This window comes from Anolis carolinensis, chromosome 4 (assembly GCF_035594765.1).
Source record: "Anolis carolinensis isolate JA03-04 chromosome 4, rAnoCar3.1.pri, whole genome shotgun sequence".
Classification (NCBI taxonomy): Eukaryota; Metazoa; Chordata; class Lepidosauria; order Squamata; family Dactyloidae; genus Anolis; species Anolis carolinensis.
Window position 1 is genome coordinate 199,557,511 of NC_085844.1, and position 24,411 is coordinate 199,581,921.

Consider the following 24,411-nt stretch of genomic DNA (forward strand, 5'->3'; position numbering starts at 1 on the left):
AGCAGCACAACTTTTCCTTTCTGAATATAAGAAAAAAGCTCAATCACGAGAAAAATACCTAGAAATGTCATGTTACTTTGTTTACTTATTTATTATAATCTGCTTTTTTCTCTCAATATGGGAGTCTAGGCAAAACATAATACAAAGATAGCACCATTTGCACTAACATTAAATGCATGAGTCTACACCTGGTGCCACACTCTACCAGAGTTCAAGGTATATTTTCTGCAATCCTATTATCCTTTGTACTCAGTGTGTTAACGTAGTCTAACAACTTCATGCGTACGAAGATCTCCTTCATTGCATTGCATCTCAGAGATTCATAACCATGCAGTGGAGTGCTTTCTTAATCTGCTTCATGGGTTTGATGGTGTTGGTCACTGCCACAACAAATAGACTAGCTCCAGCAATTGCTGTCCCTGGGCAAAACATCCCACAATTTACAATCTGCAGACTTCACAGTGGGCAGTAGCTTTAGCTACATGTGCTGCTGAGAATGGAGAAAACTAACAGCAGCAGATAATAAAGAGATTCTCAATTAATGCCTCTCTATGACACACTCAAAACCCGACATCACTCTTGTACATTATTGGTAAAGCTAGAGATCCCCTCCACTACACCTTCTTAGAGCAAAAACACCTAGTTCTGCAGCATCTTCAACTGTAGGCCACACCACACATGTCTGGAAAACTTGCAGAAGCCCATGTTTGTAGGATCTAGTCAGGGCAAATGTTAAAAACCCTTCAAGTTCATGACTTCACAACAAACTAGCTCACCTTCCTTAAAACATATACCTATGTGTTACAGCCATGCCTGTCAAGGGCAACAGATGCTGAAAATATTCATAAATGAGCTTACCTTGTCAGGGAGAAGACACCGCCTCTGAATATCAGCTGTACAATAAAAAAGAAGGGGCATAACAATCCTGGGAAGAATCTAGTAAAGAAGGACTACGGCAAATAATAACCTGATTTGATGTGGAAAATACATTCAACTCAGGCACAATACAAAATCCAAGGTATTCAGAGCAGGACTCATGCTTTCCCTGTTGCCTGGCTTGTAGCTGACAAGAATGGATGCTTAAAAGCCATGCTTATATAATAGCAAGCTCCTGATAACAATAAGGTAGAAAGGCAGAAGTTGGCTTTCTCTAGCTGGTCCTTTTCATAAGGGAATAAACACACACAGAGAGAGACAGAAACAGAGAGAGGAGAAGAGAAGTGTAGAGAGAGAAAAGAGTCTCTAGAGCTTTTTCTTGCTTGCTGAGGTCTGAAGAAAGGGAATATCGTGTTGTGTAGAAAGAGGCTGCTAACAGTTAATGCCATGGAAACAACCCCATCCAAGAGATTGAAGGAGTCAGGCTGTTGAAGGAAAGGAAAAGAGGGGAGGGAAATGCACTTTGCATATCAGGGAGAGCTTGTGTAGTGGCTTGTTAAGCTGAAATATGATCAGAAGAGCCACGTATAGCTGAGAGGGCAGACTCCCAGCTGCTGCTTGGGTCTCACACAGATGGGTTTTGCTTTGTCGTGACATTGAGGCAGGGCTAAATTTGTTGCAAGATGCACAAGAGCAGCTCCTCCAGCCTTCTTGGTGACTAGCTCTTGTAAAACAGGCTGTGGGGAAGCTGTGAATTTATGAACATACAGTTAAATTATAGATGAATTAACATCTGTGGGTTAGAGGCCAACCACAGACGGTAAGGATTTTTTTTTTCCAAATCAGCATCGGTTTCCATGGGAACAAGGGCAGAAATGTTCTTTGGACTTGTAAATTAAACATAGGTAGAACACTCTTATGTTGTACACGATTTCCTCACTGAGCATGCCGCTTTTAATGGTCCAACTGGTTTCCAACTTAACAGTATTTAAAGAATAAAATGTATTTCTCCTCCAATTCTCGCTACCCAGTGGACAGAACATACTGTACGTGCATAAACCTTCTGTATCTACCAAAACGGGGTATTCTGACATAATTTCTGAGGCTCTTGTGAAGATAATATCTGCAACATGATAAGAGCACTCAAAATGCACCATGTGAATGTTATGTATTTATTCATTAATAACATGGCGCAAAAGTACTCAAGTTGCATAATTAATGCCAGTCAAAAAGGTGTTGAATCCCTGGCAGCAGACATTTAAAAATATATACAGTTCTTCTAAAAGTATTTCACTGTACACATTAGTGGTTTCACTGGAGTGAGGGATATTTACAGGACCAAGGCAGAAAATCTTTAACCATAAAGTTAAGGAGTGTCTGTATATGAGTGTGGAGAGAAATAAAGAGAGAGAGATAAAGAAAGATAGACAGGCAGACAGACAAGCAGACAGATAAGGTAGGGCAAGGCACCTGGCTCAAGAGGCTTACAAGACACAGTAGAGTCTCGCTTATCCAACCTTCACTTATCCAACGTTCTGTATTATCCAACACAGTTTGCCATTTAGTAGTCAATGTTTTTGTAGTCAGATTTTCAATAAATTGCGAAGTTTTGGTGCTAAATTTGTAAATACAGTAATTATTACATAACGTTATCATATATTGAACTGCTTTTTCTGTTGTAAAACATGATATTTTGGTGCTTAATTTGTAAAATCATAATGTAATTTGACATTTAATAGGCTTTTCCTTAATCCCTCCTTATTATCCGACATTTTCCCTTATCCAATATGCTGCCGGCCCGTTTATGTTGGATAAGTGAGACTCTACTGTACTCCCAAAGTGTAGCAAATGTCACAACTGGAAACAAGTGGCAAGAGGAACAATCTGTGTGTAGGTCTCCTCAAGTTCACAACTTGTGTAGAATTTGATTATTTTGGAAAGGGAAACTGAGTCCACCAGGCTCTCAATGAAAGGCAATGAAATGGCCATGGAAATGTTATTGTATCACAGGCAGAGGAAGGGATAGGAGCAGATGATGTTCTCTAACCTCTGGTGGGGAACCCATTGTGTCACTTCGGGCAATTCAAGTGTTGACAATCCAGGTTTTATATAGATCATGATATTTCTTCACAACCAGAGAAGTCATAGTTTAGGATCTGTTTTCTGGAATCAGAAGTATGTAAACTGCTCCAAGCCAATTTTTTCACAAACAGCAATTTATCATGATTCATGATAGAGGAACCATACTGAGATTGATTTTCTTTTATTTGTTTTCAAAATATATTTCCAGTTTTTCCAAAGAATTCCTTCAAGTCCATGTACTATGGAGCACCATGGCCCACAGCACAAGAAGCACTGAAGGATCCAGTAGAACTAACATACTTTCCAGAAGTATGTATTGTATATAAAGGCACTTGAGTTCCCACACAGATTTTGGGATCCAGCAGATGTAAGGGTTAGCTGTATTTTCAATGTCTCACTCTTCAGTGCTAAAATGTGGGGGATGAAGGAAAATGTTGTTTTGGGAAGAAGAATTATTCTTCAGCATGGCAATATTTTCCATCCAGATGGAAAATCACTATAGTCTGCACTTTCTTTTAAAACTGAATCTAAGGCTGTGTTGTGCAGAATTAATTAGGCAAGTGGTACTATGTTCAAAATGAATCCCTACAACACAAAGGCTGCAGACACAAAGAAACAATAGCTATTTTTTTTTGAATATATGGTGTGTTCAGATGTACAACAAGCCCCCTACGGGATAGAGCGCTGAACTAGAAACGTTAGGAAAAACTGGTGCATGTTGATAGATTCCCATGACTCAGAACACAATGTTACTCAAATAAATAAACAACAAATAAAAGTAGCTTCCATTGTTCAAAGAATAACTTGTCAAACTTAGTAAATAACAAAAAAAGAGAGACACAAATATAGTTGCAAATGTTTGGACCAAAAGTTCCCCTTTCCAAAATAATCAAATTCTACACAAAGTGAGAACTAGAGGAACTACCTATGTATAAACAAGGATTAAACTAAGAACATGGAATGAGCCAGATGCAACTGTTTGTTTAATGTTAACAACAGAGCTTACTTCTGAGTTGGTCAATGTATGTACAATTGCATTGGTAATGTAAGTAAAGTGCTGCCCCATAGAGAAAGCACTTTTGCCCCTTCCATACACACACTTTATTTGCATCACAAAAATAATTTCAGCCCCCACCCAAATACTCACAAATGCTCTCATACTCACATATGGGTAAACAAACATCCCCACATTTTCTTAAGTGGCTGGAAGAAAAACTTTGAATTGTTCCTAGTCCCCTGCTACTCTTTCTCACTTTCTCACAACAGAAAAAAGAGCGCTTGTCCATTTGTATCCACTTCTGATTGGTTGACAGGTGATTTCCATCTTCCCCAATCAACCTCCCATTCACTTTTTCTATTGATTGATGGGCTACCACAGGCAAAACATCCATGTTGTTGATTTAATGCTAGGGATTGGGACTGCTCATGATAAAGTTACAAATCCACTTTGTATACTAGAGCCTTTTTATGTTCCCAAGGGCATTTTCATGATTTTTGGGACAGGTCCACTCATAAACAATTAGAGGAAAATGTTCAGAATCACTTCTTAAAACTTCCAAAGAATGTGATGCCCTTCTGCCCCCCTTTCCAAGCCTGTTTCAAGCCAAGATGGGTATATATATATTAAATGTATGGAATGGTATAATTGGTATAAATTATCCTTTGCTTTATGTGTTTTTTTTGGGGGGGGGGGGGGGATTTGGATAGTGAGAGTACAGAGGATCAGAATGTAAATGAATCCCCAAATATTTCACATATGGCTGATGCAGTCTCACAACCTTTGGAAATTTCTCACTCCTGCCCTATATTCTATTCAGCTTATGCACAACTCCAGCACTGACTAATTTAGGAATCCAAATATATGTTTAAAACTGTGCCTGTATGGATGACCAATGGGCTTTGTTTGTTTTTTGGTTACTACAAAACAAAAGTCTAATGAGTAATGACTTAAATAAAAAGGAAGCAATGTTTTGTTCATGATCCTTTTCAAGGCAGACCATGAACAATTTGTGCAGTATAATCTTATCTACATCTATTCCAAAGGAAACTCCACTGAGTCCAGTGAGGTTTATTCTCCATAAATGGATATAGGATTGCCTGCTGATCTGTCTAGGCAGTGCTATGATTTCAAATTCAAAATAAGCAAGGATTTGAATTCTTTAGATATACAGCAGCAATGAATATTTCTGCAGTAATCCATCAGTCCTAATTGCTTGTGAAATGCTGGTTTTATCCCTTGCCTTGAAGAAGGGCCTTATTAATGCTTCCCTAATACTCTGGCAGTTACTGCCACTACTAGTCAGGTCAATATTTGAAGATTTGTATTGAGCTGAGAGATTCTAGCTGGTATGGAGCCTAAGGAAAGAAGTTCACCAGCTGGGCCTGATCAGTCCACAAAACCCAGGGAGGCATCATTTCAAAGCAGACAGCTGCTATGAAAAGGAGTCCAAACCTAAAAGATAAAAATAAAATGCATGTGCAACTTCACAGTTTAAAAATTTAGACAAAAAAGGTTTAAGCTGCTTTCAAACTACTTGGCACTAATGGGATAAAAAAGGAGCAAATGGCTTTCTAAAGAGCCTTTGTTAGCATTTTGATCCTACAAAGAGAGCCAAAATATCTTCCTGGTTTGCATATCTTTTTTCTGATAATTGGGAGAAGAAATAAAGCAGGCAGTTAGCCAAGATAATTCATTAGATGTTCAGAAGACCAAGAATTCACTCCTGCTCTATAGAAAAGGAGTGGCATTCATACTGTCCTCCAGGTATTTTTGGACTGGAACTTTCAGCATTCATTAGAACTAGTGGGACCTGTAGTTCGGGAAGACTGAAAAGTCTGATTCCCACTCCTATCCTGTACTTAAGTTCTCATGAACTTTTTCATATTAAGAGAATGTGTGCCACATATAGAAAAGGTTCTTTGTTTCTAATGCAGAGCCATTTGTGAACTGACCTTGCTTGAAAATAAATGCAAATAAAATATTTTTGCTGGAATTATTAAGTTCCAAATCTGTGACACAATATGGGTTACACAAGCAAGGCAAAACTGCTTTCTCATAATAACAGAATAAGCTGTGTGGTATCAGTTCAAAATTCACCTCAGTCATGAGCACATTTCATTTTATCTGTATTTCAAATCAGCCATAGCTTCCTTCTGAATGATCTTGGGCAAGTCACATTCCCTCTGCTTCAGAGGACAAAAAGGGCAAACCCTCTGACCAAATCAAAGGCAACTCCATAACTGGTCCACTATGTTAGAAATAATATGAAGGGTCACAAAACAAAAAAGCCACCTCAATCATGATTCGGTGCAAAGGCGTATCAAAATATAGCACACGACATAAGTGGACACACACAACCACTCTCCTACAATCAACCACTGGCACTATAAGAATATAGTTCGAACTTGAAGTAACATCCATTGTATGGATGACTTTAATGTATACAAAACTTGATTGACTACCTGATATGCTCCATAAGTACTTTGACTGGGAACATTAGGCTTACATATTTGTGTTTAGGGAGTCATCAAATGCCAAATCTGTAAACTGGAGTAAAATTAAGATTTCCATAGTTCCCTATGCAGTTCATATTAACCATTAACAAAACTAAACACAGTAAAGAAATATGCATACAAACATTGCTTCAATGTTTTCAAGAATATTTATTTTGTTTTATTTATATGCCACCTTTCTGTTGGATCGGGACCCAAGGCATCTCACAATAAGAACTAAATCTGACAATAAAAATTTAAAACAATTTATCATTATTACAAAAAAACATATAAAATTATTTTAAATGCATTTAAAGGTTTAAAACCGAAACATCTCTTTCAATAAGAAACCTATCTGTGAGAAACTATACATTAAAAGCCTGCTTAAACCAAAATATCTTTGCCTGCTGGTGAAAGGAGAACAGGAAGTTAGCAAGCTTATCCTCCATTGGAAAGAAATTCCAGTAGGTGGGAGACACCAATGGGTCTCCTGTCCTCACTAAGTAAGCCTTTCCCTTGGAGTTGAAACCTCTTGTCAAGGTTCGTATAAGAAGATATGATCTTTCAGAAAGCCTGAACCTACATTGCATAGGGCATAATAGTGACCAACACTTTGAATTACACCCAGAAACAAACCAATGAAGCTGTTTTACCAAGGGTGTTTGTTACATGCTGTAGGTTATGAACAGTTTCCAAGTGCATCTCCATATACAGTGCATTATAGTATTCCAAATAGAAAATAAAGGCAAAATATGATTGCAAAATATGTTGATTTGGAAAGGTCAGCATAACGCATAGAACTGAAAGTGTGTAAAAATATGTGTGGAATTCATTTTAAGTCAACAATTTTTTTTTTAAAAAATCAGAAATTGATGGTGAAACTGCACAGAATGAATGTTGGGGAAATGAGATAGTGAGTGAAATCAGACTTAATAAAGGCATCATTTTCTAAGAAGAATAATGAAAAAAAACTACTTTAGAATGTGTCTCTGGACAATTATTTTTTTTCTCCATCTTTAAATTCTGGCCCAACTCTTAGCACTTTGATCAAACAGAATACAATTTGTTAACATAAGATGAACAACTACTGCATATGCTTCCATGTGCTGTTGAGATTTCACTCTGATTTTACCTCCTTGGTCTAGCACAGACAAAAAAATGTTGAGTCATGACCAAACAAGCAAGTGCTCCACGCAGCCTGCCAAGAAATATGTGAGTAATTTCAGAATGACTCAAATGAGAAAATGAACTCGCTTTTTCTATGTGTTCCCAAGACTTCCAAAGTTTTCTAGAAGTGCATCAGCTGACCAGATGAAGGAACAAAACCAGAATGTATGGCATAAACATTGCAGTAAATAAAACAAAGATTACTAACAGTTAAGAAGAGGTGAAGAGGTAAACAGTTAAGAACAACATGGAAAAGTGAAAAACAATTATCAAGCTGCAAAAGGTAAGTCAATGTGATGATAGGGAGGGTGTATGGATACATCCTAAGGCCACAATGGGGCTTCTGATGGTCCAAATTAAATGTCCAAACAGGGGTTTCACTGTTCTAGATTCTTAGAAATCTATTCATGTACCAACAAAAAAGGGACAAACTTTGAATTTCAGTGTTCAAGTTTTCTTACTCTGGGCTTTTTGTACATTATTACAGGATTATTGTGCAGTATTATTTTTGAAGATATATTGGGGATATCGCACCATCTTTCATTCTCCTTTCTAAACCATATGCCAGGAAGTAATCACAGGAAACATTCACTGTAAAAGGTGAGTGACAGCTAGATTGTTGCTTGTGCCCCCTCACTGCCACAGAGCAAAATCACAAGCTGTACAGTTTAGCAGAATGGGAGTAAGGGTGTGCAATAAAGGTCTATATTGGAGGTTGTGAAATCTGAAGTCACAGGTAAACTAAAACACAAAATTTGTCACAGCGCAACTTTTAGGTTTACACCATTTGAAAGCTACTCATGCTTTAAACAAAAAACAATTAACAGCCACACCACTTCAACACAGTATTACATTCTGTTGCCAATTAGAAAGAACAAGTTGAGTTGGACTTTTTGTTAGTTTTTTCATGTTTTAAAAATGCCAGCACATGTGAAGAACTTGGCTCCAACACTTTAAAGATAGTAAAATAAGGCATGAAAAGGTATTGATGTTTATTTCTTTGTCTAGTAACCAGTCTATAGTTTTTGAACTACATATTCCAGGAAATTCCCCACAGGATGATCAATGGGAGTATTAAAGATTGCAAGTTCTCAAAAGCAAAATACTACACTGTCCATCAAAAGAAAACAGGTACATGGAAATGGACAAGCTGTAGCTATGCCTGTATGATCAGCCATCAAGGGCTCTGTCGTTTTACATTTGATTACCTAGCAGGTGCTTCTCCTTAGACTAGGATAGGCAGCCCAGCTCCACAGCTGATGTCTGTAATAGAACAAAGGCTTCTGGATGAATTAAAGCACCGGGCTATGATGGTGAGAGTGATGGGATCAACTTCCCATGCTATACTTTGGGAATGGATGGATTTTGGTGGGATCTACTTGGCTCTGAGAAGCTACCCTGCAACTTGTATTCTGTATGGGTATATAACAGCTGAATTACCCCACAATCATTTTTGCAATCTTTTCCTTCTAGGTTTATGCTTCTTACTAGTCAGTTCATTAGGATTTGACAAATTGTCTTCTAGCCATAGGGCCCACTTGCATAATATAAACAATGGTGGGAGGACTGGCTGCTAACAGAAAACTTCACCTTCTGAAATTAAGAAAGGAAGAAATTGGTTTTCATTAAACCAATTAAGAAAATCTCTACTCATGAGCTAAATCATGAACCACTGTCAAAAAACGTAGATGCTGCCAGATATTTTAAGATACAGACGCTGGGAGGCATTTTAAATTCTAAACAAAGAAAACACATACATGGTATATCCACTCTTGCTTTTTAATAAGCTACCCAAATTGCTTATTCCTAAGCAGCTGAACAGAACCACCACCTTTAGTCTTTTGATGTCATCTCTAAATGATGAGATGCTCTCATTTTCCCATGCTAAACCTTGGGAATGGATTCCCTACATTAGTTTCCATAGTGACATACACAAAAAGAAGGAAAACGAAGATAGCAAACACAGCAATCTTTACACGGGTTGGTATAAGTTCTTCTACTGGCTTCTCACACATCTGAGATTTTGCTACAGAAAGTTGCTTCACTGAAGGGGTCTTTGCTTGTACTGCCCTCTTTCTAGTACTAGAAGAATAAGAAACAACATGAGGATCTTTGTAAACATGCAGATTGAAACATTATCTGGTATTTCACAAACGTAGGCATGCAATCTCGACCCAGAGCAGCATTCTCATGAAGTGAGAATGTAGCACAGTGTCAAGCTGCTACAACCTAAAAAGATTATTTGTAAAAACAAAAAATGCTACTATCTCAATTCAAGACTAGCTGCAAGGTTAATTCCTGCATATGATCATATATTCTAGTAATTTTAGTTGAAACACTGATGCCAAAAAAACTAGGTTGAAATATCCACAGGTAAGTATTGTACCTTAACTTTATTTTAAATAGGAGCCATCCCCTTCTCTGAGTATAATGGGAAAAAGTGACAGCTTGGCTCATCCTGAGAGAACCTAAAAGAAGCACTGGCCCCCTCTACTCCCTCCACAGAAATGCCACTTCTGGTCTTTTTAAAAGGGATAGGGATAGCTGGCCCCTTGTAATAGCATAATTTTGCTGTCAGCCTGGGTCATATCAAAATCCGTAATTTTGGCCCCAAACCTTCCCTTGACTTATACTTGACGTTGACATACACACAAGTATATGCAATAAATTAATTTTAACAAGACACAAGGCCGTATAAGTATCTGGTATGTAAGCTATAATTTAGCGCAGTGGTTCTCAACCTTTGGTCCTCCAGGTGTTTTGGATGTCAACTCCCAGAAGTCTGAGCTAGCTTACCAGCTGTTAGGAATTATAGGAACACCTGGAGGACCAAAGTTTAAAAACCACTGGTTTAGAGGAATGAACTGGCAAAACCACCTGCCATTATGCTTTGCTTAAGAAAACTGTAGAAAATTCAAGGGGCCATCATAAATTGACAGGTGACTTGAAGGTACATGCACACACATAACACTGTGGTGCCCAAAATTGGACACAGTATTCCAGGTGTGGTCTGACCAAGGCAGAATAGAGGGGGAGCATAACTTCCCTGGATCTAGACGCTATTCCCCTATTGATGCAGGCCAGAATCCCATTGGCTTTTTTAGCAGCCGCATCACATTGTTGGCTCATGTTTAACTTGTTGTCCACAAGGACTCCAAGGTCTTTTTCGCACACACTGCCGCCTGGCTTGACAGCAGTGTGTGCGAAAAAGACCTTGGAGTCCTTGTGGACAACAAGTTAAACATGAGCCAACAATGTGATGCGGCTGCTAAAAAAGCCAATGGGATTCTGGCCTGCATCAATAGGGGAATAGCGTCTAGATCCAGGGAAGTTATGCTCCCCCTCTATTCTGCCTTGGTCAGACCACACCTGGAATACTGTGTCCAATTTTGGGCACCACAGTTGAAGGGAGATGTTGACAAGCTGGAAAGCATCCAGAGGAGGGCGACTAAAATGATTAAGGGTCTGGAGAACAAGCCCTATGAGGAGCGGCTTAAAGAGCTGGGCATGTTTAGCCTGCAGAAGAGAAGGCTGAGAGGAGACATGATAGCCATGTACAAATACGTGAAGGGAAGTCAAAGGGAGGAGGGAGCAAGCTTGTTTTCTGCTGCCCTGCAGACTAGGACACGGAACAATGGCTTCAAACTACAGGAAAGGAGATTCCACTTGAACATCAGGAAGAACTTCTTCACTGTGAGAGCTATTCGACAGTGGAACTCTCTCCCCGGGGCCGTGGTGGAGGCTCCTTCTTTGGAGGCTTTTAAGCAGAGGCTGGATGGCCATCTGTCGGGGGTACTTTGAATGCGATTTCCTGCTTCTTAGCAGGGGGTTGGACTGGATGGCCCATGTGGTCTCTTCCAACTCTACTATTCTATGATTCTATGATTCTATGAACACATAGATGGAATTTTAACACAATTTAATATCTGTATAAAATAAAATAAGTCATAGGGCTGTTGTTAGTTTTCCGGGCTATATGGCCATATTCCAGAAGCATTCTCTCCTGACGTTTCACTCACATTTATTGCAGGCATCCTCAGAGGTCTGTTGGAAACTAGGCAAGTGGGGTTTATATATCTGTGGAATGTCCAGGGTAGGAGAAAGAACTTTTTTCTGTTTGAGGCAAGTGTGAATGTTGCAATTGGCCACCTTGATTAGCATTGAATAGCTTCGCAGTTCTTTCTCCCACCCTGGACATTCCAGAGATATATAAACCACACTTGCCTTTATCACTGACAAAGTGGAGCTAGGAATTCCAAGATTCTGGACGCCAGTGGGGGAAAATGTATATACTGTTAGCAGCTTTTTAAAAATCTATTCTTTCCCTGAAAGCTTTCAAGGCAGGCCTTCTATAAATAGCTTTCTTCAGTCAACTGCTCAACCACTGCTACAAGTTAAACTCCATCCCAACCCCAAACATCCATGAGCTACATCCTTGGAATGTTAGTCCATTGGTACTATCTTCCTCTCTCAAAAGACAAGTTGATTAGGAGAGGCACTTCAGCCTAAATTAATCAATCCTCAACCTAGCATATTATTAACTTACTTCAGATCTACTTCATAATCAAATTATACCTTACACACACAAGCACAGAACAGTCTATAAGCACCCAACATAATTTTTAACATTTCATAGCATTTTTTGCATACAGTTTCTCATCAAATAAATATAAACAGTAGTCACATATGCTTTTGATTTACTCCAATTTGTATCAATCCTACTTAGCGTTGTTTTATCTATGACTATCACTGCTACCTAGTCTGATTTCTCTTCTGACTGGGAATATTCAGAAAGTTAATACCTTAAACAAGAGTTATTTCACAACACATTATAAGCCGTAAAGCAGCTTCTAGCACATTTCCAAGAGCAAGGGAAAGCCTACTGATTTATAGAGCATGCTTGTCAGACATTTTTAGGAAATCCTTAAGAGATTACCTTAGTCCTACACGGTTAGCATCAGGATAGCCATAATCTATGTGTGGAGGATGATTTATCTGCAAAAGGAAAGAAAGTTTATAAATAGGTGAACTTGCAAAAGCATCCTACCTATATATTATGTTTTTCATGCAAAGCAAAACAAGCACTTCTGAAATAGGGATATTAATGTGTTGTTTTATATAGTACACTTTAATGGCATCCTGCTTTTTTTCTTTTATCCCTGAAGATAGCTAAAGATGCTTTAAGAATGTCCTGCTTTTGTTCTTTTATCAGGTTAATTGCCATAATCTGCCATAGGCCTCTCTTACTCCTAATGGTTTCTAACATCAAAACATGACAAATAGTTTATCATAACACAACTGCAAATGTGTTAGTTCATCTTGAAGTGTCTGAACATGACTTGTTCCAAGATCTCTACAACTGTAGAATGGTACAGCCCTCAAAGGAGTCCTTTCAGAAGAAGAGGGTATTATTTGATGACTACAGCAGATGTAACTTCCAACAGGGGAAGCACCTTGTATTGTTTCAACTACTGGCATCTTACCCCCACTGCTTGCTACTCTCAATGGCATCTTTATCTGATCTGAAGCAGTTCACCAAAACTCACAGCTATAATATGACCTACATATGAGATAAACAGATCACATAAAGGAATAGCTTTCTAAGGTCATAAACATAACTATTCCAGATTTCTGAACTTCTTTGGAACCAAATAAGACAGAATTCATGCTTTTAAAGCTGCTCTATAAAGTTGCTAAACTAAAAATCAATATTATACAATACTTTTATTTTCTTGCTTTAATGGGCCATAATTTATAACCTCCTGTACATTACAACTAATGGTGCACAACTGCTTAAATCAGAAAAGCTGTTTTGATTTTACAGTTCTCAATATCTTGACCATTTGGTTCCGCTCCTAGAGGATTACTATATTCTTTGAAAGAGTAGGTCTGAGACAGATCACTAAACCAAGATAAAACTCCATAACTGAGTTTTAAATCTTAAGGCATACATACCTTAATTTATTGTCAGTAAACCATTAAAACAGCACATCACATATATTATAAACAGCAAATCAGGGCATTCAAATTAAAAAAATAAATACATTCAAAGCTCTGGAGCAGGATAGCTACAAAAGACTCAGATGAGCGCTCAAGGAAACCTTACATTATGGGATATAGTAGAGCTTCCTTAGCCTGTGTGTGTGTGTGTGTGTGTGTGTGTGTGTGAAAGTACATGTGCTATAGTTTTGATTTTGTAATTATCACAGGGGACAGCAATTCTGATTCACTAAAATTATATCTGCTTGTTAATAGGTTAGAGGGAAAGACATTAAATTTTGCCTTGGAAAAAGCTTTTCTGTATTTTGGGACAGCTAACCAACCCCCCCTCCTGATCCACTCTGGTGTTGCCAACTGTTTATGAACTTTGAATGTTCCATGGGTTCTCTTTGGCCCAGGGATTGACCCCCTCCCCAAAAATACCTTCTCCGGCATGCCTGCACAGGTACGCACCTTGATATGACATGATGGCTAAACTACCACTGCCACCAAGTCTGAGGACTTCCACACCTCTCACCACTAAGAGGGAGGGCTTCCCCTTGTCTCAACCTCTTCTACTAATGTAAAGATCTCATGCAGCTGTGGTCACCAAATGTAGGTACATCTTAGATGACAAGTTGTTAAAACGAATGTAGACAGGGTGTTAGAAAGCCCCTGTATGCCTCAAAAACCATGACTCCAAGCAGTCAGAGACAAATAGAATATTAAACAAAGTGAAAGAAGGGCGGAAATGGCATCAAATCGTGCCTCCAATGAAGACAAAGGTTTTTGAACACTAGTACTTTGTAGCTGGTATAAAAACAAGTCCGGATGTCCACTGTGAAAGCCAATAGAAGTACACTTAGACACAAAGCCAGCTGGCTGGACTTCATCCTATTTCAGAGGAACAGCTTTCCATTTCCTCCCCCACAGGAGACATCCTGTCAGGAGTATAGGCAAAATCATTCCAGTTTTCAACAGAAATATACTAACTTTCAGTTGCGCAAGAACAATACTATGGGAACAATAATACTCGTAATTCATTCATGCTGGAGGAACATCAGAGGAAGTAACAGAGGGAAGTTTGGATAAAAGACAGCTTGAGATGGAGAGGGTCAAGGATTTTATTCAACAGCACCTAGTTGCTTTGATGAAAGACCTTGGACAACCAGCTCCAACATTAAAACTTGCAGATCAACCCACACAGTATCTCTGAAAGAATAGCTATTAAAATTGTGAAGAAAATCTTTAGATTTGACAGAAGCATTAACAGGGTGATGGTGCTACTGAAGACAGAATTGTCTTCAAAAGTCAACATCTCAGGATTCCATCCATAGAATAAAATATTCAGTTGCATCACCATTCTTCCTGGCAATCTGAACAGCAGATTAACATAATCCAAAGAGGTGCTTTCAAATCTCTATAAAACACCTTATAAAACCACTGAAATATCTGATTATGTTCTTTGCCTGAATGAAATGAACAAAACTTCTGGGCTGCAGGATGTGAATCCTTCATATGCTCAGTTGCAAATGTGGGCACTTCTCCTGCAACTCCTACCTATTCCAATAACTTTTTAGTTCTTTTCAACTTAACAGATGAAGAAAGCAATCCTAACAAAAGCAAAGAAGCAGAGAACAGCTGCAAAATGAGTAATTCAGCAATAGAGAGTTGGGTGCAAATCCTCTCCAGTTATCAGATCAAGTTCTCAAAGATTTTCTCCACTTTCCTCCCATACCAAAGATCAGTTTGTACCTGAAGCTATCCAACAGATTATAGGGCATGACCTCATCTCAGAAGCCTGAAATCTTAATGGCTTGGGTCAACAAGCCCAAAAGCATCACTCCCCAGTGGAATATCCAGAAGGTGGACCATGATGCACCCCCCCCCCCCCCCATCAAAGGCTGCCATCCTCCTCTTCCTCAAGGGCAGCAAAAATACAGCAGAGTCATTTCACAGCAAACCATGTACTTCTTTCAGTCTATTAGCAGAGTCCAACTGCCAGCATTTGATCTTATCTACACATTGTATGTTAAACACAGACTTTCATTCAAAATACCTAGAGGCTTTGATTTTCACCATTGCAATATATACCAGACTGTGCTTCTTCAGATGTTTTGAACTTCAGTTCCCACATTTCCTAACAGCTGGTAAGCTGGCTTGGATTTCTGGGAGCTGAAGTCCAAAACACCTGGAGGAGCACAGTTTGAAAAACACTGATATATACAAATGTACAAACAGGACATGCAGATTCACCCTTCCTTGTACTTACAAACAATCAGAGTAATCAAACAGTCACATACAATTATTATTATTATTTATTTATTTATTTATTTATTTATTTATTTATTTATACTCTGCTCCATCTCCCGAAGAACTCAGGGTGGCTTACACTGGGACAAGCCCAAAACAGTATTACATCAATAAAAACAGTAACACAATAAAATCACCATATAATACTGTAACACATTCACAGTCATTATCCAGGTGCTATCAATATGCCACATGTTCATCAAACAGTATTTTCTTTTATTAGAAATGCGTTCTCATTTCCATCTAACAGAATATGATTTTGGAGAGGAAACAGTACAGATCCCTAGAAAACTACTTCTTTAGGGCTATAGCTCCTAGAAGTCTCCAGGTTCCAGGAGATTTAGAATTTGTAATCCAAAAAGGTAAATTTCCCAGACACACCAACATTGAGAGAGGTGAAAAGTCCATCTACAAATGCAGAAGGAATAATGCTTGATTTTGTGTTTTTAAAAATAAAATGCTTTTTATGTTGAGATTCCATGCACCTTCAAGTGAAATGACAAACACCAAAAAGAAAAGGGGCATGTGCTGTTGAAGGCTTTCATGGCCAGGATCACAGGGTTGTTGTGTGTTTTCCGGGCAGTATGGCCATGTTCCAGAAGTATTCTCTTCTGATGTTTCAGCCACATCTATGGCAGGCATCCTCAGAGATTGTGAGGTATATGGAGAAAATAAGCAAGGAAGATTTATATATCTGTGGAAGATCCTAGGTGGGGAAAAGAACTCTTGCCTGTTGGAGACCAGTGTGAATGTTGTAATTAATCAGCTCAATTGGCATTAAATGGCCTTCCCAGCTTCACCTCCTGGCCTGGGGGAATCCTTTGTTCAGAGTCATTAGCTGCCCCTGATTGAGTAATGTCTGGAATTCTTCTGTTTTTAGAGTGTTGCTCCTTATATACGGTTCTGATTTTTGAGTTTTTTAATACTGGTAGCCAGATTTTGTTCATTTTCATGGTTTCCTCCTTTCTGTTGAAATTGTCCACATGCTTGTGGATTTCAATGGCTTCTCTGTGTAGTCTAACATGATAGTTGTTAGAATGGTCAAGCATTTCTGTGTTCTCAAATAATATACTGTGTCCAGGTTGGTTCATCAAGTGCTCTGCTATGGCTGATTTCTCTGGTTGAGTTAGTCTGCAGTGCCTTTCATGTTCTTTGACTCATGTTTGGGCGCTGTGTTTTGTGGTCCCTATGTAGACGTGTCCACAGCTGCATGGTATACAGCTTGATTTGAAACTGATTAAATTGAGTAGCCTAGCTCTTTAAATTTCTGGCTCCTATTGATTTCTCATGTCATCATCATCATCATCATCATCATCATTTAATTACTTATTAATCGCCCTCCATCCACGATGCTCTAGGCGATTTACAAGATAAAAAAGGATAAAAATACATACATACAAATATTGATTAAAAATATTAAAATAGATTAAAAGCTCTAGTAAAGAGCCAGGTCTTGAGTGCGAGGGTAAAAGGCCCCAACTCACGCATGGCTCTCATATAGGGCGGCAAGGCATTCCATAAGGCAGGGGCAGAAACAGAAAAAGCTCGGCGCCTGGTCCTCTCCAAGTGCACTTCTCTAGGACCTCATGCTAAATGTTCTCTTAAGACATGATAGAAGTAATCACTCTGGTTGAAACTATTCTTTTAAAATAGTGGGATTCAATTATGAATAAAGAATTCAGAAAGTGGTGGAAGCTAGTGATCTACAGAGCATTTGAGGGTCAGTAGTGGAATCAAAGTGACTAATTCTCTTCCACTTTATATTAATAAAACACAAAAAAACTGATAGAGAAGCGGCTGACAAAGGATTCAGGCCAAGGACCCAATTTTGGGTTTTGATGAAAAGCCAAGCTGTTTGCACTAGGACACATGATTTGTTTTTGTGGCAGTCTATACTATCTACACTATCTATAGAATTGTCATTCGACCCACATTCAAAATTATATGACTCTCTTCCTATCAGCTTTCTCATTGGGCAGCTCTCACATCCATTCAAAAAATGAAAACTACTATGGTATGTGTTGTCTATGGTATGAATTTTTTTTCATGACAGGAGCGACTTGAGAAACCACAAGTCGCTTCTGGAGAGCCAACATGGTGTAGTGGTTTGATTATCAAACTACAACTTAAAGAGTCCAGGATTCAAATTCTTGCTCAACCTTAGAAACCCACTGGATGGCTTTAGACAAGTCACATTCTTTCAGTCACAGGGAAAGGCATAGGCAATCTCTCTCTGAATAAATCATAACAAAATCCCATGATAGAATCATATTAGGGTCATCATAAGTCAGAAATGACTTGAAGGCATGCAACCACAATGGCATGGATGATCCTGATTTGGTAATCAATTATGTATCTTCACATTTGATAAACTTGTTCCTTTACAACTGCCCTTCTATGTCTTAGTCTTCTTGAGATTTCTCCATTTTGATTACTGACTTACCCAAGGTTAAATATTTTTTTTAACAATTTCAATGTCATCGCCCACTCAAAATTATACAAATCTTCAGCAGTAGGTTTTTTTGGTTTCTTAATATCAAATTGTAACTCACTTTTTTCACACATATTCTAAGTCTATGCTATTTGCTAATAGTATCATAGCATCATCTACATACTTAAGTTACTGATGTTTCTTCCTCCTATTCTCACACCTTCATCTTATGTCTAACCCTGCTTTCAACAAGTTATAGTCTGCATGTAAATTAAACAAGGATAGTGATAAAATGCAGCCTTGTCCAACTTCTTTGTCAATCGAAAACCGTTCTCTTTCTCTATATTCTGTTCTGACAGTAGCATTATGTCCAGAACAGGACAAACAAATGCCTAGCCATCACGACACTTTTATCCAACCTATCTTGATAAAGGAAGGTACTTAACACAATAATTCTAAGTTACAATACTAGTATAGTATTCTACAAAATAACAGTTTTTAATGTCTTCTTGCCTGCATCCTAGCAGATAAAAAAGAAGGAATTCCAATTTTAAATGCAAAATAAATGTATAAATGTATAATTTTTCCAAGAACAGGACAAATTATAAAGAGCAGATATAAAATGTGCAATAATTTTGGTAAAGAAAACAAATATAATAAATTTCAGCTGTTAGGCAACTGACAAGAGACATATAAAATCTGATACGATAGCTACCAGCGATAGCTCTTTAGGAGAATACCTATGAAATGACTACATAGCACACTGTTGCAAGAGTACCTTTTGTTTGTAGCTCGTTTCAGGACTGCTACAACGTTTTCTTCTTGTGGTTGGTCCTTGTGACCGATTCAGTGCTACCTTGCTCTCTGGCAATATTTCCTGTAGCTATTAATAGACAATATTATTATGTAAAGTTATCTTGCAGTACCTTAGAGACAGAGAACAAAGTCAGTAGTATAAGCTTGGGTACACTATGTCTTCTTCCTTAGATGCAATATTATATTAATTCCTCGTGCATGCACTATTATATTAATGAAATAACAGGCAGAATGACAAAACAGCTACAAAACAACATTTAACTGCTGTTTCTGAATATCTGCTACACAATCTTTGCAGTGTATTAAAATATATCTGCTTGCAGGCAACAGTTATACCAGTTTTTTTGCATTATGAGCTACAAAAAGATATGCCTGATCTACTAATGTGAGTGGCTGTGGCAAACAGATCTGACCTTAACTGTCTAATTATATGCTTGCAAGCAATTCATTTTCAAGCAACCTGCCACTGGTTATAGCACAAAGAATTTGCACAATGTGTTTCTCTGCCATCATCTTTCACTGATGGTCCCCAATTAAGCTCTACTATAGGTATGTGTGCATCCATGTGTATAGCAGAAAAGCTCATAAAAAGGGAAGACTTCACTCCTTTTCTTCTATTTAATGGAAATGGAAAAACAGGCATGGTCCAGGACAGAATTCTGGATAAGTATGCCAACTTCACTTACAGATGCTTGGCAGGAGAGAGGGGAAGCTCTCCAGGTTTTGTCCACTTTAATGTTCCATACAGATGGTGGCTAGTGGATTAGGGAGCAGAGCTGTAGAGATCCATCATGAGTCCACCTTCTTCATCAGGTCTGTTGGGTGTGAGTGTATGTATTTGAAGGTGTGTGGCCAGGACAGAAGAGAGATTATGTTGGTTTATCACCCATTAAACTGCTCATCAGTCTCTTATCATGAGCTGACTGAGTCTTGCCATTGGTATCACAGTGTTGGAGATCTTCAACACCCACATGAAGACTGCTCTGTCATGAGCAGTTGAGGACTTCAGCCAAATATGTTTGACTGGGCTGGAATTTTTTACAGGAACAGATTGTATACTACACAGAGCCATAAATTTCACTGAATAATCTTGGGCCACTCCTTGGCTCTTATTCTTTCCAAATAGATGTAAATAAATTAGAAAGCTCCATGTACCATATTTACTTGAGTCTAATGCACACCTTTTTTGGCTAAATTACATTGCCAAAATTGAGGTGTGCATTAGATTTGATAGCAGATTAGAACTGCACAAGTAAAATCTACTGTGCCATTGGGTCTGGTGTCAGGCAGCAGCATAGCCAACAAGCAAGGGGAAGCCGCAGCCCTCTGTCAGGTCAAGGCTGGTAAACAACAACAACAAAAAGGAAAGGCAGGGCTCCAGCTTTGACCCCTCTTCTCCCTTCATCCTCAGCGGAAATGGTGCTTTAGCCTCTCCTTCCCTCAGTGCCAACTCCCATGGAGACAAGGAGGCTCCATCTGAAGAGAAGCGAGAGTGCCATGGAGGATGTCTGCCCAGTGAAAAGAGAGCCATGCACTCAACATGTGACAAGCTCCATCAGCACTAGGCCACCTTGGACTCAAGGAATGAGGAGAGGAAGAGCTGCTTCATGGCATCCCTCCATCAGGCTAAGGCTGGTGAACTTGTCTCCATGTGCACCACTGCTGAGGGAAGGAGAGAGGAGGCTGAGGCGCCATTTCCGGGCGGGAAGAAGGAAAAAAGGGGCCAAAGCCAGAGCTCCCCCACTGGAATCCATTTTTCCTTCTTTTTTTTGTAATGCACTTTCCAAACTGAGGTACATATTACATTTGATGGTGCAATACACTCAAGTAAATAAAGTGTATCACCTTGAACACACTGGAGGAAAGGTAAACTATACATGTAACTAATAACTTTTAAATAAATTTGGATACCCCAAACAATTCAAGATTTATAGATACATTAGTCTAACTGAATCAGAGTAACTACTTACTTCTGCCACTATTTTGGCCAAACTGTGTTCAATATCAGATGATAAGAGTTTCTTCTGGCGTTCTTCAGTATCTACAGTTGGTTTCTATGACAGAAGAGAAACAGTTAAAACATGACTGAAAGTTGAAAGATAGATGTAAAATGTGCTGCACTGAGATGACACGAGTTCTTATTCATGACTCATGTCCTTCAAGCGGTCATTAGTGCAGTCACATGGATGGGCTCCATATCAGCACCAATCCTTAATCAGAGCTCTTGCGATGCCTACAAACTGGTGTTTACCCATCTCTTGAAGATAAAAACATATGCATATGCTTCAAAGGGTAGTGAGAGACCTGCTGAAACCAAGAAGTAAACATTCCCATGCTGCTGCTATGATAAATAAGGAAAATTAAACAAAGATGGCACAGTGTTCTAATACAAAATGCATAAAAGGAAGATTTTTTTCCCTTAGAGAGAAGCTATAGGAACTGGTTTACAAGGTATTCATTCTTGACAGTTCTGAACCATTTATTGACAGATAAAGAATCAATGTGTACTTACCCAGAGTTCACAAAAAAGATCTTCCCAACACTGAAATTAAATAACACTCACAAGTAATTTGAAAGAGAAAATATATATTCCATCTGCAATGTATTGGCATGGGCCATATCAGTATCTCATGAACTCCCAAGTGACTTCAAGAGCAAAAAAATTGAAAGAATCATAGAATCACAGAGTTGGAAAAGACCTCAGGGGCCATCCAGTCCAACCCCCTGCCAAGAAGCAAGAAAATCACACTCAAAGCACCCCTGACAGATGGCCATCCAGCCTCTGCTTAAAAGCCTCCAAAGAAAGAGCCTCAACCACACTCCGGGGCAGAGAGTTCTAGTGCTGAACAGTTCTCACAGTGAGGAAGTTCTTTCTAATGTTCAGGTGGAATCTCCTTTCCTGTAGTTTGAAACCATTGTTTCACATCCTAGTCTCCAGGACGACAGAAATCAAGCTTGCTCCCTCCTCCCTATGACTTCCTCTCACATATTTATACATGGCTATCATGTATCCTCTCAGCCTTCTCTTCTGCAGGCTAAACATGCCCAGCTCCTTAAGCCGCTCCTCATAGGGCTTGTTCTCTAGACCTTTAATCATTTTAGTCTCCCTCCTCTGGGCACTTTCCAGGTTGTCAACATCTCCCTTCAATTGCGGTGCCCAGAATTGGACAAAGTATTCCAGGTGTGGCCTGACCAAGGCAGAATAGAGGGGTGGCATGACCTTCCTGGATCTAGACACTATACTCCTATTGATGCAGGCCAAACTCCCATTGGCTTTTTTTTGCTGCCGCATCACATTGTAGGCCCATGTTTAACTTGTTGTCCACAAGGACTCCAATATCTTTTTCACATGTACTGCTGTAGAACCAGGCATCCCCCATTCTGTATTGTTGCATTCCATTTTTTCTGCCTAAGTGGGGTATCTTACATTTGTCCCTGTTGAACTTCATTTTGTTAGTTTTGGCCCATCTCTCTAATCTGTCAAGATCGTTTTGAATTCTGCTCCTGTCTTCTGGAGTGTTGTCTGGTAGTGACGTGAGGCTGACCGGACGGTAATTGTTTGGTTCGTCCTTTTTTCCCTTTTTGAAGATAGGGTCCACATTTGCCCTCCTCCAATCTGCTGGGACTTCTCCCGTTCTCCAAGAACTCTCAAATATAATTGCCAGTGGTTCCGAAATAACTTCCGCTAGTTCCTTCGATACTCTTGAGTATAGTTGATCTGGCCCTGGAGACTTGAATTCGTTTAGAGCGGCCAGGTATTTGTTTAGACCGCATTGCAGTGTGTTTCAGGTGAGGTTAGATCCCTAACTGAAGCTGGCCTCAGAAGAAGCAGAGGAATGAAGAGTAGTTGGACACTGGAAAAGTTGCTGAAGAAATTGTGGGATCTAATATCCCAATTAAGAGACTTGTCGAGTACAGCTGGCCCTCCATATTCATGGGTTCTGTATCCAGAGTTTTGATTTTTTTTTTAATCCCCAAAGCAAACTTTGATTTTGCCATTTTATATAAGGGACACCATTTTACTATGCCACTGTATATAATGGGATGTGAACATTCATGGATTTTGACATTCATAGGTATTCCTGTATATTGAGGCCCTACTTAAGGATGATTCAAAAATATCACTATTATTGATACAAAATGGCTAGACCTGATCAATACTTAGATGTAAGGGTGGTCTCTCTGTGTAAATGTGACAGGTGACAAAAAGTTCAAGTTTATAATGGACCCCTTACTCAGAATATCATTTACTAGACCAGTGGTTCTCAACCTGTGGGCCCCCAGGTGTTTGCCTACAACTCCCAGAAATCCCAGTTTACCAGCTATTAGGATTTCTGGGAGTTGAAGGCCAAAACATCTGGGGATCCACAGGTTGAGAACCACTATACTAGACTAAGTATCAAAGCAGAAAATTGAATATTGAAGATTAATAAAATACCTCTACATGTATATGATGTTACTTGATTCCTTTTTTAAATTGTATAACACTTACATGATCCCAGCTATAATTCCCATTGACATGCAGTTTCCATCCATAAAATAAAGTTTGCTCATCCTTAAAAACCTGAGTAGGCTATTTTGCATCAGATTTCCTAGGGCTCTAATGCATTAACAGAAGCCATGGAATAAATACATTCTAATTATGTGATTGGTGTAATTGCCTCACTAGTCAAGAGACTGACACAAAGTACATCAGTTTATATTATTTTATAATTTCCTGCATTTAATTGCAGCCATAAAATATTCATACTTTGGGTTACTTACATTACCAAGCCCAGGGGCACATTCAGCTGTCACTCTGAGGTTGTTTGTTTGGAGGACTACTTCTGTGGTTTTCCCTGTGTTAAAATGGGAAAAAAAGAAATTGAGTAATTTCCACTGAATAATCTGAAATATGGGTATCCATTACCAATTAGGAACTACATGTTTCAGGAATCACATTTCCCAACATGTATCCTTGAGTGTATGTGTGAATAATACCCACAAGTGCAGTCTGAAAGCACATATAGCAGAGACTAAATCCTGATAATCAACTGCTCAAGAAGGAGAAGCAGGATGAGGATCACGATGAAGATGTGCATTCTGTCATGAGGCGGTACTGCATTCTGAGACCTCCATGGAAGCATTTAAAAAACAAAATAAAACCTAACTTTAAGTAGAAAGACATGTGTACCCTCAACAGCTACAATAGGGAAAAACGCACTCTGCTGCTATAGATCTAAGAAAAATATTTTAAAGGATTCTGATGTTACAAT

General features: G+C 38.9%; 2 protein-coding genes across 6 annotated transcripts in view; both read right to left on the reverse strand.

Moving 5' to 3' along the window:
• klhdc8a (kelch domain containing 8A) overlaps positions 1 to 1,360 on the reverse strand; it is a 37,892-nt gene extending 36,532 nt beyond the window's left edge. Inside the window, exon 1 of the mRNA XM_008109603.3 lies at positions 859 to 1,360. The gene's annotated coding sequence lies outside the window, so the exon portion shown is untranslated. The remainder of the gene's footprint in view (positions 1 to 858) is intronic.
• Positions 1,361 to 9,380: 8,020 nt separating this feature from the next.
• The window catches only part of LOC103279610 (uncharacterized), a 28,154-nt gene continuing 13,123 nt past the window's right edge, over positions 9,381 to 24,411 (reverse strand). For all 5 annotated transcript variants that reach the window (XM_062978573.1, XM_062978572.1, XM_062978571.1 and 2 more), the window contains 5 exons: positions 23,921 to 23,994; positions 21,127 to 21,210; positions 19,119 to 19,223; positions 12,554 to 12,612; positions 9,381 to 9,699 (listed from right to left, as the gene is read on the reverse strand). In XM_062978573.1, the coding sequence (XP_062834643.1) occupies positions 9,489 to 9,699; positions 12,554 to 12,612; positions 19,119 to 19,223; positions 21,127 to 21,210; positions 23,921 to 23,994 (533 nt within the window). In that variant the 3' untranslated portion in view covers positions 9,381 to 9,488. The remainder of the gene's footprint in view (positions 9,700 to 12,553; positions 12,613 to 19,118; positions 19,224 to 21,126; positions 21,211 to 23,920; positions 23,995 to 24,411) is intronic.